The 16,700-nt window shown below is 48.9% G+C and overlaps 1 protein-coding gene across 2 annotated transcripts in view; it reads left to right on the top strand.

Annotated features, from left to right (window-relative positions):
• The first annotated feature begins 1,612 nt into the window (after positions 1 to 1,612).
• LOC128055909 (transcription initiation factor TFIID subunit 8) overlaps positions 1,613 to 16,700 on the top strand; it is a 90,674-nt gene continuing 75,586 nt past the window's right edge. For both annotated transcript variants that reach the window (XM_052648489.1, XM_052648490.1), the window contains exons 1-7: positions 1,613 to 1,657; positions 2,441 to 2,597; positions 5,361 to 5,459; positions 5,780 to 5,842; positions 6,837 to 6,961; positions 10,755 to 10,902; positions 12,458 to 12,600. In XM_052648489.1, the coding sequence (XP_052504449.1) occupies positions 1,613 to 1,657; positions 2,441 to 2,597; positions 5,361 to 5,459; positions 5,780 to 5,842; positions 6,837 to 6,961; positions 10,755 to 10,902; positions 12,458 to 12,600 (780 nt within the window). The remainder of the gene's footprint in view (positions 1,658 to 2,440; positions 2,598 to 5,360; positions 5,460 to 5,779; positions 5,843 to 6,836; positions 6,962 to 10,754; positions 10,903 to 12,457; positions 12,601 to 16,700) is intronic.

Here is a 16,700-nt window from a genome sequence, read left to right as displayed (position 1 = left end):
CTGCCCTTCAGCCACATGCAACTCAGAGAGAAAGTGAGTTGAGCTTTGAGAGACAACGGGAGGTGATGAGACGCAGTGACCTCTCTAACCACCGCCCCCCATCCCCGATCCCCCGCCAGTCTCAGCTTGGAGGTTCCAGGAAAGCAGGGTGTCGCTGACACCCATCTATCTTGGTTTCTCCAGCCCTCAAGCCTACCTTCTCGGCAGGTGAGCCCCCCGGAGCATCGACCGTGGCCGCACACACTCTCTCCCGCCGCCTCTGGCTTCTGTCTCTGGGGAGGTGTGTGTGTCGGGGGGGGGGGGGGGGTCGCCACCTCCAGCCTCGGGGAGGGGCGTGCACCCCTCCCCCAGGCGCCCAAACAGAACCAGCCTCCGCTGCCGCAGACTCGGCGTGTTTACAAAGTCGGCGCCTCGCCGCCAATCCCGAGTTTAAAGCTGGGCAGGAAGTGGGGAAGAGGGGGCGGGGGAGACAAAGGGGCTGGGTGCTCCGCTCAGCGAAGGTTTGGGCCCCGACTCCTCCAGGCGGTTCGCCGGGCGCCGCGATCCTGGCCCTCAGACGCCGCCCCACGCGTGCCACGCGCCCCAGGTGAGGGGGTGATGGGGGTGCCCCCCAGGCACAAGTGCTCCCGGCGGGCAGGCGCTGCGCAGGATTCCAGTCATCGGCCTCTGAGCATTTTCCACTCATCCGTTCGCCACGCAGGAAATAAACATTAGGCGCTGTTTCTTGACCTCTTACTCTTAAGTCTGCACATGATAGACCCTTCGTCTGTATTTGCTCACCCCCAACCCCTATCCATCTCATCCCATCCTAGTTTTACAAGAGAGGAAACTGAGGCACAGTGAAGTCAGGCAATGTATCCGAAGACCCAGAGCTGGCGAGTTCTGAGGTTCAAATCCAGCCTCTGCGTCCTACCAGACACCCGCAAACGGGGCGGTGCAGGGAAGACCCCCGCCCCCTCATCCGGAGGGGGCTGACCCGCGAGCGAACCACAGAAAACCACAGGCACCGCGTGGACGCAGCGGCGTGGGAGGGAGACCGGCGAGCGACAGCCTCCAGCCAGCGGCGCCTTCAGGCTCGCCCGCAAACGCCTGCAGATTCACACAGGGCGAGAGGGCAGCGTGATGCACCGGAACACCAGAACTGGGTGGCTGTGAAGCTCTAGTTCCAAGTGGGGCTGCGGGGACCCCAGCACAAAACAGGGTTTCCCTTCAGATTTCCAGCTCATAAGAATCACCTGGAGACTTAAGAATACAGGTTCCCAGGCCCCTCTCCTAGAGAGCAAATCATGGGGACCCAGGGGAACCCCACACAACCATCCAGGAAAGTTCGGAGCGTCCCAGGGATGTGCTTTTCATGAAAAAGCGATTTCATTTAAAAAAAAGGTGTGAAACCGTGGGCTCATTTTCCGGGGCAAACTTCCGGGGCTAACTGAACCCACCGCTCACAAAAGGTCACGTGAGCCGGGGTTGGGGTGGGGGATCACCCTGCGGACCTCGCAAGGCCTCGGAAAGCTCCGCCCGGCGCGCTTCGCCCCGCCCCCTGGCTCCCGCCCCGCCCCTTGACTACAAGTCCCGTCGTGCCCCGCACTCGCGCACATTACGCCAGGGCAAGATGGCCGACGCGACGGCCACTGCCGGGGCTGCGGGCTCCGGAACGGTAAGGGCGGGAGGCAGGCGCGGGGCCGGAGCCGAGAAAGTCGGGGCATTCCCGACTTTCCCCTTATCCGGGCTACGAGCCCATACCCAGAAACCCAGCTCCACCCTGAACCCTGCGTGGAGGAGGGTCTTTCAGGCCGTACGTGACTGCCACCCCCCGCCCCCTCCCCCGCCATTCTCGAGACTTGGCGGCGGCCTCCGGAGTCGGTGGACCTGTGTACTGATTGGCCCGTTCTTTGTGTGTGTGTGTGTGGGGGGGGGGGGGGGTTGGGAACCCGGAACAGCTCCTGATTGGTCCACTGAGGCCGTTTTCGCCTTCTTATTGGCCCGCTAAAGTTGGGGAGGGATTCGCATTTCAAAATAATTTAGGTTTCCTACTTTTTCTGTCCTCTTAGCTTCATGTGTTGTTTGTTGCTTTGACTCTCCTCGTTAGTGAAATGATATGGAGATGGGAAGAACGAGAGAGAGAGATCACTTTTTTTCTGGGAGATGGGCACGAGTTCCAATCCCATCATGCACGTTTCTTCAGCTATATATTCTGAAAATCTGCTAAAATAGAAAAAACAGCCGCTTTGTGTTATGAAATTGTGAAGTGTTAGGTAGGCAGAAAGGTTGTCTCCGAATTTAGAGCCCCTAGGATGCTCAGTTACTGTTCATTTGGCCAAGAGTACCGATAAGTATTTAGCAAAAGAACCTTTGCTTGCCAGTGACAGTATGTGAGCTCTAATTGCATCATTGTCCAGTGAATAAAAATGTTCTCTGTTTCTGGGCTGCTGATTCACAGAGATCAGGAAGTAAACAGTCCACTAACCCTGCTGATAACTACCATCTGGCCCGGAGGCGAACCCTGCAAGTGGTTGTGAGCTCCCTGCTGACAGAGGCAGGGTTTGAGAGTGCTGAGAAAGCATCTGTGGAAACATTGACAGAGATGCTGCAGAGCTGTAAGTACCGGGAAACAATAGGAAACAGTAGGCCTTCTTCCAGTCAAACATCTGTTCTGTGGCCTGCATCATGATAGTGTTGAAAAGGTTTAAGAAAAGGAAGGACATTGTGAAGCGACTAACAGGCTTTAGAATAAGATAGACCTGGGTGTAAGTTCTCACTCTGCCACTTAATAGCTTGGGTCAACCACTAAACTTCCTGAACCTCAATTTCCTTATTTGTGAAAAGGGGTAATAATTGGCACAGTTTGGAGTTTTGAGTACAAGTGAGATATATATGTAAAACAGTCAAAGCTGAAAATGTAAGCCCTCAATGACTTGTAGGTGGTGTTATTGTTACTGTTTGTTCTCTATGCTCAAAGAATTTACACTTTTATTGGAGAGTCAGGATTAAGTCCCATGAAATAGATGCCACACATTATATAATCAAATGCTATATTATGTGATACAAAGAGTGAGGGAGGATAAGTTTTAGAAAATGGACAATAAAAACCACCACTGCTTTTAAAAGGAAGTATCTTAAGATTTAGGAGCCTGGAATGGTCTCACACAGGCTTGTGCATAATCAGTGTATTTCCCTCTTTGGGCCTTGGGTAGGGAAGGGAAGGATGAGATGAGGGATTGGGCATTAAGGTGTTTTGGGAGGAATCAGCCCTGTGAGTGGAAGTGAGAGAAAGGTTTAGGCAGAGAGGGGAAAGTTCAAACAAAGAATTGGCCAGCTCAGCAGGGAACCTTGGAGGGATTATTGCCCATCAGAGTTTCTGACATCAGGTCCCCAAAGCCCTGCCTTTGCAGTCTTGATCAGTCATGGATGTGGGCTGCTCCAGGAAGGGTGTGATCTGGGGTGAGATGACTCTCTGCAGCTGATGTTTGGGACTTCAAACTACCAAATGTTTTCCTAAAGCAGCTATCTCAAACTCCTTTAGATTCTTAAATATTGAGGGTAGTAAGGAATTTTGTATACATGGGCTTTTTTTTTTTTTAATGATACTCTCTTTTTTAAAAAAAAAATAAGCTTTTTTGGAGGCGGGGGGCTGCTCTAGGTCTTTGTTGCTGCGTGCAGGCTTCCTGCAGATGCAGCGAGCAGGGACTACTCTAGTTGCAGTGCACAGGCTTCTCATTGCAGTGGCGTCTCTTGTTGCAGAGCACAGGCCCTAGGGTGCATGGGCTTCAGTCATTGCAGAGTGTGGACTCAGTAGCTGTGGTACGTGAACTTACTTGCCCTGCGGCATGTGGAATTTTCCTAGACCAGGGATTGAACTTGTATCCCCTGCATTGGCAGGTGGATTCTTAACCACTAGACCATGAGGGAAATAGCAACATGGGCTTTATATAGAGAGATTTTGCCACATTAGAAAATGAAATTGAGAACATCCTAAAACATAAGGATGCACACAGACACATTCCATTAGCCAGCAGAGCCAGGACGTCATCACAGGTGACATAGCCTCTGGAAAACATGACAGAGAGTGAGAGTAGAAAAAGTCAAAGAATGTCTCATTTTACCCACAGGCTTTTTGTGTTTGTGTAAAATGGAGCACCATTTCAGAATTTTCCCGAAACTGCTCATCCACCTCTGAAGCCCATTCATGGAGCCCAGCTTCCTGTTTCCCCTTTCCCCTGAGGGACTTCCGAGTGACTGAAAAAGAGGTTTCGGCTTCAGGTAGAAGAGAAAAAACCTGACACCCAAATAAGACCTTTTTTTTTCTTTTTTTTTTTTTGGATGGCACAATATACATACCATAAAATTACCATTTTAATTACTTTTAAGCATTCAGTAGTGTTAAATATAGTCACAGTGGTGTCAACCATCAGCACTATCCATTTTCGGAACTTTACTTTTTCATGGTTCTGAACAGTAACTCTGTATCCATAAACAACAGCCCCTCATCCCTCCTTCCTCCCAGCTCCTGGTAACCTCTAATCTAATTTTTGTCCCTATGGATTTTCTTTTTTTCTATGTACCTCATGTAAGTGGAATCTTAAAATGTGTGACTGGTTGGGTTATTTAACTTAGCATGATGTTTTTGGAGTTCATTCATAGGCTTCTCTGGTGGTCCAGTGGTTAAGAATCTGCCTTGCAATGCAGGGGACACGGTTTCAATCCCTGGTTCAAGAAGATTCCACACACCATGGGGCTGCTAAGGCCATGAGCTCTAGAGCATGTGCTCCGCAATAAGACAAGCCACCACAGTGAGAAGCCCACACTCCACAAGGAAGAGGAGCCCCCCACTCTCTGCAACTAGAGAAAGCCTATGCATAGCAACAAAGACCCAACACAGCCAAAAATTAAAAAATTAATAAGTAAATAAATATTTTATACAAACACAGGAAACCTAGATGGGAGGGAGTTTGGAGGAGAATAGATACATGTATATTGTGACTGAGTCCCTTTGCTGTCTGCCGGAAACTGTCACAATATTGTTAATTGCATTGGCTATACTCCAATATAAAATATAAAGTTAAGAAAAAAACCAAAAAGTTCATTCATATTGTATCTTATATCAGAACATCATCCCTTTTGAAGGCTGAGTAATATTCCATTAAAGGTATAGACCACATTTTCTGGATCCATTCCTCTGTGGATGGGCGTTAGGTTGTTTCTCCATTTTGGCTGCTGTGAACATGTACACGCAAGAATCTGTTCGAGTCCCTGTTTTCCTTTCACTTGGGTATATACCTAGGAGTGGAGTTGCTGGCTCATGTGATCATTCTGTAACCGTTTGGGAACTGAGAACAAGACTTTCTGCTTTTGATCCTTAGACATTTCAGAAATTGGAAGGAGTGCCAAGTCTTACTGTGAGCACACAGCCAGGACCCAGCCCACACTGTCAGATATTGTGGTCACCCTTGTCGAGATGGGTGAGTACATCTCCAGTTTCCATTTCTTCAGTGCATCTGAGTTGGGAACATGAGAGAGAGAGGAGTCCCCAGGAGGCAGGCCAGTCTGCTGAATGTTCTTGAATCTCCTCGTGAGTCTCCTGGTTTGCTTTCAACTTGACAGTTATCAAAAGAGGGTTCCTCTGAACCCTGTAAGAGACCTCTTAACTCCTTTGGCGGACTCTGTTGTAGCTTCCTTTGAGTGGCAGCAAAGTCAGGAGTTTAAACCATTTCACCGCAGCATTACTTCCCCTTCCATATTTAGTGGCCTAGGCAGTGATTTTTGTTTTCCTGTTTCTTAGGTTTCAATGTGGACACTCTCCCTGCATATGCAAAACGGTCTCAGAGGATGGTCATCACCGCCCGTAAGTGACTGCGAACCAAGATATCCGGTAGTGCTCAATTAATGCTGGTGGAGTGAAGTAATTGAATAGGGCAGGGACTGGTATGTAGCTACTGCCTCAGTGCAGGCTCCTTTCCATGATTTGGGGCTACCTACAGTGTCATCTTGATTTGGGCCGATGGAATTAGGTTGTGAAATTCACTCACCACAAAGGCAAACCATCCCGATGCTACTTGAGAAATATGAGAGTTCCTGTTCCTGCTTAGATCAAGAATCAGTAAACTATGGGTACTGTGGCCCACCACCTATGTTTGTAAATAAACCTTTGTTGGTACACAGCCACATTTACTTATTACCTATGGTTGCTTTCTTGCTATAATGGCAGGGTTCAGTAGTTGTGACAGACTGCATGGCTTGCAAAACCTAAAATATTTACTTTTTGTCCCTTTATACAAAAAGTGTGATGATCCCTGCCTTCGATACACTGAGCACCATAAACTGAGTTGGAGTAACTAGTTTGGGTTTATGGAACCTGGCAAGAATTCACTAGTTTGTTTTTTTTTTTCATCACTCTTTTCAGGCTGGCATCTTTTTAGGAATACCTCTCAAGGCAGCAGTGGAAGGTGCCGTTTTTAATCCCCTCCTCACTTAACTTTCCCTGGCTCAGTGTTTGTCTTTGTTACCCAGATTCTTGAAAAGAGCGAGCAGCCCACCTAACTTGCTTAGTTCCTCAGGCCTCTCTTTTACCTAGTTAGCTTGTCACAGCCACCAGCTCACCTCCTGAGAGGCATGCAGGCAGATTATTGTACATGGGCATGTCACCCCAGATTATGCAGAGGTTGGGGGCAGAGGTACCCTTTCAGGTCCTCAAGCCATCGAACGCCTTTTATTAGTAGAAGTACAAAGTGCCTGTTGCATAGAACACTAAGGTCCAGCATTTATTTTGAGAAAAGGAGGGTTGGGTTAGAGACGCAAGACCTCTGGTGGAATCGTAACCAGTCATAACTCTGTTGCAGCTCCGGTGACCAATCAGCCGGTGACCCCCAAGGCCCTCACTGCAGGACAGAACCGACCCCACCCGCCACACATCCCCAGCCATTTCCCTGAGTTTCCTGACCCCCATACCTACATCAAAACTCCGGTGAGTGATAAGGCCATGCTAGAGGCTGTGACTGATGCAAAAGCAGACTCAATTCTACCTGGCTGTCAGACTGGAGTCCAGAAGTTTATTGGTAACAGGGTAGTTCAGGACTCAGAATGTCTCTCCTCCAAAATGTCTTCAATTTGGCAAAGGAGAATTATCTTCTGCACTTTGCTGGCAAAAATAGAGTTAATGAAGAAATTGAAGCTGGCACAATTTTGCCGCTCCCGTCCAGACACAAAAGTCAGTTCGGTTGCTCAGTCGTGTCTGACTCTTTGTGACCCCATGGACTGCAGCACACCAGGCTTTCCTGTCCATCACCAACTCCCGGACTTGCGCAAACTCGCGTCCATCAAGTTGGTGATGCCATCCAACCATCTCAACCTCTGTCATCCCTTTCTCCCCCCGGCTTCAATCTTTCCCAGCATCAGGGTCTCTTCCAGTGAGTCAGTTCTTCACATCAGGTGGCCAAAGTATTGGAGTTTCATCATCAGTCCTTCCAATGAATATTCAGGATTTCCTTTATAATGGACTGGTTGGATCTCCTTGCAGGCCAAGGGACTGTCAAGAGTCTTCTCCAACACCATAGTTCAAAAGCATCAATTCTTTGGCACTCAGCTTTCTTTATAGTCAACTCTCACATCCATACATGACTACTGGAAAAACCTTAGCTTTGACTATATGGACTTTTGTTGGCAAAGTAATGTCTCTGCTTTTTAATATGCTGTCTAGGGTGGTCATAGCGTTTCTTCGAAGGAGCAACCGTCTTTTAATTTCATGGCTGCAGTCACCATCTGCAGTGATTTTGGAGCCCAAGGAAACAGTCTCTTACTGTTTTCATTGTTTCCGCATCTATTTGCCATGAAGTGATGGGACTGGATGCCATGATCTTAGTTTTCTGAATGTTAAGTTATAAGCCAACTTTTTCACTCTCCTCTTTCACTTTCATCAAGAGGCTCTTTAGTTTCTCTTCGTTTTCTGCCATAAGGGTGGTCTCATCTGCATATCTGAGATTACTGATATTTCTTCCAGCAATCTTGATTCCAGCTTGTGCTTCATCCAGCCCAGCATTTCACATGATGTACTCTGCATATAAGTTAAATAAACAGGGTGATAATATATAGCCTTAACGTGCTCCCTTCCAAATTTGGAGCCAGTTTTTTGTTCCATGTCTGTTTCTAACTGTTACTTCTTGACCTGCATACAGATTTCTCAGGAGGCAGGTCAGTTGGTCTGCTATTCCCGTCTCTTGAAGCATTTTCCACAGTTTGTTGTGATCCACACAGTCAAAGGCTTTGGCATAGTCAATAAAGCAGATGTTTTTTTGGAACTCTCTTACTTTTTCAATGACCCAACAGATGTTGGCAATTTTGTCTCTGGTTCTTCTGCCTTTTCTAAATCTGGCTTGAATATCTGGAAGGTCATGGTTCACATACTGCTGAAGCCTGGCTTGGAAGCATTACTTTTGCTAGCATGTGAGATGAGTGCAATTGTATAGTAGGTTGAACATTCTTTGACATGACCTTTCTTTGGGATTGGAATGAAAACTGACCTTTTCTAGGCGTGTGTCCACTGCCAAGTTTTCCAGATTTACTGGCATATTGAGTATAGCACTTTCACAGCATTATCTTTTAGGATTTGAAATAGCTCAACTGGAATTCCATTATCTCCAACAGCTTTGTTCATAGCAATGTTTGCTAAGGCCCACTTGACTTCACATTCCAGGATATCTGGCTCTAGGTGGGGGATCATACCATTGTGGTTATCTGGGTCATGAAGATCTTTTTTGTATAGTTCTTCTGTATATTCTTGCCATCACTTCTTAATATCTTCTAGATACAAAAGTACCTAGCCACATAAAGAAAAGACCTATTCCACAAAACATTGGTAGTAATTCTTGGTTAGAGTGTAGCTAACTCTTGTTTTGTGTATGCTTTTCTGGGTTTTCCAAATATTCCAAAATAGGTAAAAGTTATTTTTGAAATCAGGGTAAAAGTTACTTAAAACATACTTGGTGGGACTTCCTTGGTGGTCCAGTGGTTAAGACCACTGTTCCATTGCAGGGGCATGAATTTGATCCCAGGTCGGGGAGCTAAGATCCTGCATGCCATGTGGCACAGCCAAAAAAAAGCTTGGTATATGAAATGTAACTTATCATAGGAGAAAGCAATGGCAGCCCACTCCAGTACTCTTGTCTGGAAAATCCCATGGACAGAGGAGCCTGGTAGGCTGCAGTCCATGGGGTCGCGAAGAGTCGGTCACGACTGAGCAACTTCACTTTCACTTTTCACTTTCATGCATTGGAGAAGGAAATGGCAGCCCCCTCCAGTGTTCTTGCCTGGAGAATCCCAGGGACAGCAGAGCCTGATGGGCTGCTGTCTGTGGGGTCGCACAGAGTCAGACACAACTGAAGCGACTTAGCATCAGCAGCAGCAGCAGCTTATCATAACTGTGAGCTTTGGGTCTATATAGGACAAGTCTAGTTTTCGTGTGTGGTTTGATATGTCCTAATTTGCCTTCTAGCAATTTCTCCTTCCCTTGGAAGGCACATGGTGGCCAGGAGTCCCTAGAAGCTGTTCCACTCACTTCCTGTGTCCCCGTGTCCTGATGCAAATGTGGCCACAATGCGGGGTTAGAGCAAGTCATCCGGGAGATTTTTCCACACCTCAAGATATGGGGGGAAAGGAGCAAGTGGTCACCCACCACTGCAACACAGACATTGCCCTTGACCAGTGGATTCTGTATGAGGGTCCCAGGGCTGCTGTAACAAAGTGCCACAAAGTAGGTGGCTCGGAACAACAGAAATGCATTGTCTTCCAGTTCCAGAGGCCAGAAGTTCAAAATCAAGGTGTCAGCAGGCTCCCTCTGAAATCGCTTCTCGGCCTCTGGTAGCTTCAGGCAGCTCATGGGGTCCTTTGGCTTGTAGATATGTTACTGCGATCTTCCGCCTTCACGTGGCCCTCCCTTTGCCTCTCCGCCTTCATTTGACCATTTCTGTTAAGGACACCAGTCATGTGGCTTCATACCGCCCTACTGTATATCACCTCATGTTCACTGAGTGCATCTTGCCCTGACCCTGCTTCCAAATACAGTAAGATCATATTCTGAGGCCCTCAAGGTTGGGACTTCGACACGTCTTTCTTTAAACTGAAGTTTACTTTAACAGCTCTCATAGTTGAAAAAGATATATTACAAAGATAGGTGGCATCTTAGGCTGTCCTTAATAAACCATAAAAGTAATTTTTTTTCATTCTCACCTACCAATTTATTTGAAGAATTTTGTTAATTAAATTTCAAACTTTTATGATAAATGTCAAGCAGTTGTCTTAAAAATAATTGTAAGATCTTGCTTTTTAATGTTTTTAACCAGAGTGTTCAGGATCTCATCAAATTCTTCATTTGGGGAAAATTTCAAACATGTCAGAAAATCTTGTCATCGCATTACACCAAGGGTCCTAGGTGGTCCCATCAGGGCTTGCAGGGGGTTGGAGGTTGAGGATTCCCTTTCTCCCTTATGCCTGAGTCCAGCTGTCACGGGAGCTAAATGAATGCCTAGGATCAAGCACTATATAAATATTTGTACATTTCTTAATTTTTAAGATTCAAAGTAAATGTTAATGATAGTCTTATTACTTTCTTTGTGCCCTTCCACCACCCTTGGAGATCTCTGCTCTGGGTGACGGTAGGGGGTCATTTAAAGGGTGGGAGGACAGAGCAACAGCAAGGCAGGGACCCAAGGAGAGCAATGCAGTCACGGGTATTTTCTCGAGCGTCTTTGCTGCTCTCCCTTTAGACGTACCGCGAGCCCGTGTCAGACTACCAGGTCCTGCGGGAGAAGGCCGCGTCCCAGAGACGCGATGTGGAGCGGGCACTCACCCGTTTCATGGCCAAGACAGGCGAGACCCAGAGTCTTTTCAAAGATGACGTCAGCACGTTTCCACGTGAGTCTCTCCCCTCTGTGGACCCTGCCTTGTCCTTGAGACACCATCCCCTCTTCCCTCCCTCATTGTGATTGGAAGAAACAAGAAAGCTTTGTCCTTATCTTGGGTGGAACTTGTTTTTCAGATTTCTGGCTCTTTTTTCCCAGATCTTCAGGGCCTGTCCCTAACTGATGACTCAAAAATAGTCATGACCTGTGTTGGAAGTGGGTGCTTGAGGTTCGTTGAGTTGAGGTCACCTCGAGGGTGACTGAGCCCTGGGCATCAGAGAGGCTCATCCAGTGAGAGGGCGGCCCTGGTGGTAGAAGGACCTGGCGTCGGGCCAGGCAGTTACAGAGCCTCTGCCAGGCTTCGCCTTCATAGCAGCCTCTCACAGGGCCCACCCCTGAAGTTCTCATCTCAGCACTACCATTTCGCTGTGTGACCCAAGTTCCTTCCTCCATCAGCCTCCGGGTTTCCCTAGGGGAGCGAGGGTGATGAGCTTGGAGGGGTCAGCAGGCTCCTGGTGGATCCTCGCTGTGTTCCTGGCCCTGGATCTACAGCAGCTAGGTTACTAAGTCCAGAAGCTATGCTGATCACTTCCCTTCTGTTACTTCTGAGCTCCTTGAGTGAACCTCTGAGTTAGGAACTATTTCCACTGCCCTTCTGGGAAGCCAAGGCTTCTAGAGAAAAGCAATGGAGTAATTTGCCGAAGGTCACGTGGCGAGCAGATGGTATTCAGACCTAGTTCTTTCTGTGTGCAGGACCCACATCTGAGCCATGCTGAAAATAATCTTTGAGTGTCTGCTGTTAATTCTACCATGGAAGTATACACAGAGACTTTCTTTCAATTTTTTTTTTTTTTAAACAATAATTTCTCCTCAGCCTCATTGCTTTTTGGAGGAATTGGATCACTCCTTTACCTGAAGTGCCCTCTAGCTCCATGGATATATTCCAGGCCAAGAGTTCTCAGGTCCACTGTCAGGACTTGAGTCCTTCAGGCTGAAGGGATCCATATCTTTGCTCTAGTAATGAAGCTGAGGGGTTAACTGGCCTCGGGTATAAGATCACTAAGCTGATGCTTCACTAGGATTCAGCCCCAGTCCTCTCTGGTGCTTGGTAAAAGAAGCTCTGAAGTCATATTGCCGGGGTTCATATCCCACTCTGCCACTTCCTGTGTGTTTGAGGGGGGTGGCTCAGACAGTAGAGTGTCTGCCTGCAGTGTGGGAGACCTAGGTTCAGTTCCTGTGTCTGGATGGTCCTCCGGAGAAGGAAATGGCAACCCACTCCAGTCTTCTTGCCTGGAGAATCCCATGGTCATGGGATTGCAAAGAGTTGGACACGACTGAGCGACTTCACTTTCACTTTCACGTTCATCATCCCTCCATTCCTCAAGTTCCCCATCTGTACGATGAGGCTGGTAATTGTACTTGTTTAATATGGTGGAGGCGAGGGTTAAAGGTAACGTATAAGTGTTACCTGGCCCGTGGTGAGTGCCCGAGCATGTTAGGCATCCCTGCCGCTGGGTGCTGCTCGCTGATGTGTCGTAAGGCTCCTGGCCTCTTTTCCAATCCCCCAGTGATCGCTGCCAGGCCTTTCACCATTCCCTACCTGACGGCTCTTCTTCCGTCCGAGCTGGAGATGCAGCAGATGGAGGAGACGGATTCCTCAGAGCAGGACGAGCAGACGGACACAGAGAACCTCCCTCTTCACATCAGCCCGGTGGGTCCAGCCTTCCGTCCGCTTCCGTGCACCCCTCGCCCCCACCCCCCGCAGGAGCCCATGCTGCTCACTGCCTGTCTCCCCAGGGGTTGGACAGGACCCCCTCAGTCTCTGGCCTCTTGTGAGGGGCTTGCACGATGGGCCTGTGGTGACGTTATCTCTTGCTCCCTGGGGATTCGTTCAGTCATCCAGCAGATACTGAATGAGCCCCTGCCAGAGTTAGGCATGTGTTGGGTGCTGCGAAATTAGCGGAAGGCAAAATAGGCAAAACGTCCTGCCCTCACGGAACTAAGGAAAAATGAGACAGGAGTAGGGGACAGGAGTAGGCATGGGCCTGGGGGGCGTGGTATTAGACAGGGTGAGTGAGAAGGCGGACAGGTGAGCAAAGGCCTGAGGGAACAAGGCCTGCGCTTTTCTGGGAGGGGAGCCTTCCCCGCAGAGGGAACGGCAGATGCAAAGGCCCCGAGGTGGGAACTGCTGTGCTGAAGAAGAGCAGAGGCCGTGGGGGTGACCAGGGAGACACCAGTAAGAGGGGAGCAGCAGGGGATGGGGTCAGGGAGCTCCTGGGGCTCAGGGCTTCACGGTACACCAGCACTTGGGCTTTTTGTCAGTGAGACGGGAGCCACGCGACCCGCTAAGCAGAGCTGGGTCTCGGGATGGGTGAGCTGGTGCGGTCAAGGTGGACTGCACAGGGTGAGGGCGGAGCAGAGGCCGGTCAGGGGGCTGGTGCAGGAAGCTGAGAGATGGTGCAGGAAGCTCAGAGACGGTGCAGGAAGCTCAGAGACGGTGCAGGAAGATCAGAGACGGTGCAGGAAGCACAGAGACGGTGCAGGAAGCTCAGAGACGGTGCAGGAAGCTCAGAGACGGTGCAGGAAGCTCAGACGGTGCAGGAGGCTGAGAGACGGAGCAGGAAGCTGAGAGACGGTGCAGGAAGCACAGAGACGGTGCAGGAAGCACAGAGACGGTGCAGGAAGCTGAGAGACGGTGCAGGAAGCTGAGAGACAGTGCAGGAAGCTGAGAGACGGAGCAGGAAGCTGAGAGACGGAGCAGGAAGCTCAGAGACGGTGCAGGAAGCTCAGAGAAGGAGCAGGGGGAGAGGCACGACCGGGTGGGTGACTTAGCCGAATTGCAGGTGATTTTCAGAAAAGAACCGACTGACAGAGTGGGTGTGAGATGGGAAAGAGAGAGAGTCAAAGACAAATGCAAGGTTTTTTGCCTGAACAGTAGGAAAAAAGGAGTTGGCTTCAGCCAAGAAAGGGGAGGTTTTTGGGTGGAATCGGGGTAGGAAAAAAGGAGTTGGCTTCAGCCAAGAGAGGGGAGGTTTTTGGGTGGAATCGGGGTAGGAAAAAAGGAGTTGGCTTCAGCCAAGAAAGGGGAGGTTTTTGGGTGGAATCGGGGTAGCGGGGGAACCAGGAGTTGAGGTGTACATGAGGTAAGTTTGAGATGCTTGTTAGATATCCGGCTGGTGAGATCAGGTAGGGGCCTCCCTAGTGGCTCAGTGCTAAAGAATCCCCCTGCCAATGTAGGAGCTGCAGGAGACGCAGGTTTGATCCCTGGGTCGGGAAGATGCCATGGAGAAGGAAATGGCAACCTACTCCAGTATTCTTGCCAGGATAATCCATGAACAAAGGAGCCTGGTGGGCTACAGTCCGTGGGGTCACAAAGAGTCATGGTGATGTCAGGTAGGAAGGTGTTTGGGCTCAAAGTGCAAGTCTGGGAGTCCTCAGCATGTAGGTAGTGTTGAAAACCACTAGAGACCAGATGAGCACCTAGGGAGCAATGAGGACAAAAAAGAGAAGTATCAGGACTGAGCCCTGGGGCTCTGCACTGTTCAGCAGCTGAGGAGACAAGGAACCTGCCAAGGATGTGGAGAAGGCACAGGAGGGAAGGTGGCGCGTCCTGGGTGCCGAGGGAAGAAAGTTTTAGGAGGAGGAGCATGATCCCGCTTGATCTTTGTCTGCAGCTGCGGCTGGTTCCAGCCGTGTGAGGACTGAGACTTTGTCCCTTAGATTTGGCACCAGCCATTTCAGGAAGAATGAGAGCAAGTGAATTCAAAGAGAATGGGAGGAGAGAAATTGGAGTGAGTGAGTACAGACTGGTGTTGTCCTTCACAGTGGCCAGTAGTCCACAGGCAACTAAGTCTAAATTGATGTAAATTACATATAACAAAAAATTTGGTTCCTTAGTCAACACCAGCTACATTTCTGTAGCCACCTGTGACTCCTGCTACCCTGCTGGGCAGTGCAGATATGAACAATTAAATCATCACAGGAAGTTCTATTAAATGTAGACCGTGGTTTCAAGGAATTTTGCTCTGACGGAAAAGAGAGAAATGGCGTGGTAACTAAAGGGAAAGAATTAAGGAGGTCAGAGAGGTGTAACAAGATGCCTGTGCTGGTGAGAGTGATCTGATAAAGTTGATTCAGGAGAGAAAAACATTTTGGAATGATGATCTTTGGTAGGGCAGGAATCCAGTACCCAAAAGGAGGGGTTAGCCTGATTGTGGACTTTTCCCAGCCAGGATAGGAGACAAAGTGTGTGGACAGAGACAAAGGTTGAGGAGGGGAGTGTGCTCGTGGAAACTTGGGGGTGTTCCTTTCGGGTTATGATGTATTGTCCTTGGCAAGTAAGAGGGTAAGAGCCACTCATTTATGCATCAGGAGAGAAAGTTCCAAGTAGAGGCATAGACGTGCCAGAAGCTCTAATGCCTTTAAGGCTTATTGGATCCTTAGAGTGAGGTTGCCATGTTCATCTGTCATTTAGGGCTGGCCCTGGCTTTTAAGCAAGAGATGGCTTAGTGGTCGTAACTGGACTGAGGGTTCTCTGAGGTGTGAGGCCCCAGGTGGCAGTCTGCAGCCCCGGGATGCAGGTGGAGAGTGCCAGTTCTGACTCTAGTATTTACTGACGGTCTCTCTTGCCTGATCACATACCTCTTTAATGTTGAATTATTCCTTTCAGAATTAGGGCTGGCAGCCCATGGCTTTACGTAAAGCAGAGGAGCTTGTTATCCTACGCTTCTGGTTTGGACTCTATTAAGTCGGTCTGAGATATGGTGATTGGGTCATGGACTAAGATGAGGTTCACCTTATGAGAAGGAGGAATCTTCTAAACAAACATCACAATCCTTTTGTAAGTAAGCTCAAGGGCTTGCAGTTGAGTTACCTAACACTCTGGGAGTGACATAGGTGAGGTCATGGCGGTGAGTACAGCGAGGCGGACTGGATGCCAGGAGCTGCCTGAGGACTTCTGGATCCCTGGAGGCCAAGCCAGACAGCAAAGAGTAAAAAGACCTGAGCCTTGGGAGTCAGACTGGCCTGGCTGCAAATCCAGACCAGGCTGTTTTCCACTAAGTGACGTTGGTTGCCTGACCCAGCATCTGAGTCTGTTTCCTTACAAATGGGAATGCCTACTTCAAGGGGAAGTGAGGCGCCTGAGATAAAATCAGCTCATCTATGTTGGGTGCTTGGCATATGACAGCCCATGGCACCCCTGCCCACCCCCTCCCCGCCCCTGTTGTATGGCCATGTGCTCTTCTGTACAGAACAGAGAAATAAAAAACTTCAAGAGAAGGATTCCAGCAACAATTTATGGACAATCAATTGGGCTTGTTATTTTGTCGGACTGGCAACAAGCAAACATTTGAAACCCGAATGTGCAAAAAGATGTGTGGTGACCGTCTTTCACTCTCCTTTCCCCTCCTACAGAGCAAGCAGTGTCACCACATTCTTGTGAATTCTTCTAGAGACTTTGTTTGAGTTTATTTTTTTGGCCATGCTGTGCAGCACGTGGGACCTTAGTTCTCTGACCAGGGAGCAAACCTGTACTCCCTGCATTGGAAGCATGGAATCTTAACCACTGGACTGCCGGGGAAGTCCTTAGAGACGTTTTTTTAATTGTTGTTTTGAACATACACAGCAAATCACAGTTTTTACCCCTTGCTTTCTTCCCTTGTGGAGCTACGTGGCGGTCATTCCACATCCTTGTATGCGGAGCTGTTTCGCCCCTCCCCATAGTCCCGCCCTCTTGTGTGGACTTTACAAGCCAGTCCCCTTTGGACGTTAGGTTATTTCCTGTCTTTAGTGTTTACACGACATTGTTAA

This window comes from Budorcas taxicolor, chromosome 11, assembly GCF_023091745.1.
Source record: "Budorcas taxicolor isolate Tak-1 chromosome 11, Takin1.1, whole genome shotgun sequence".
NCBI lineage: Eukaryota > Metazoa > Chordata > Mammalia > Artiodactyla > Bovidae > Budorcas > Budorcas taxicolor.
Note: the sequence above shows the minus strand (reverse complement) of the source record. Positions and strands in the feature narration are given on the sequence as shown.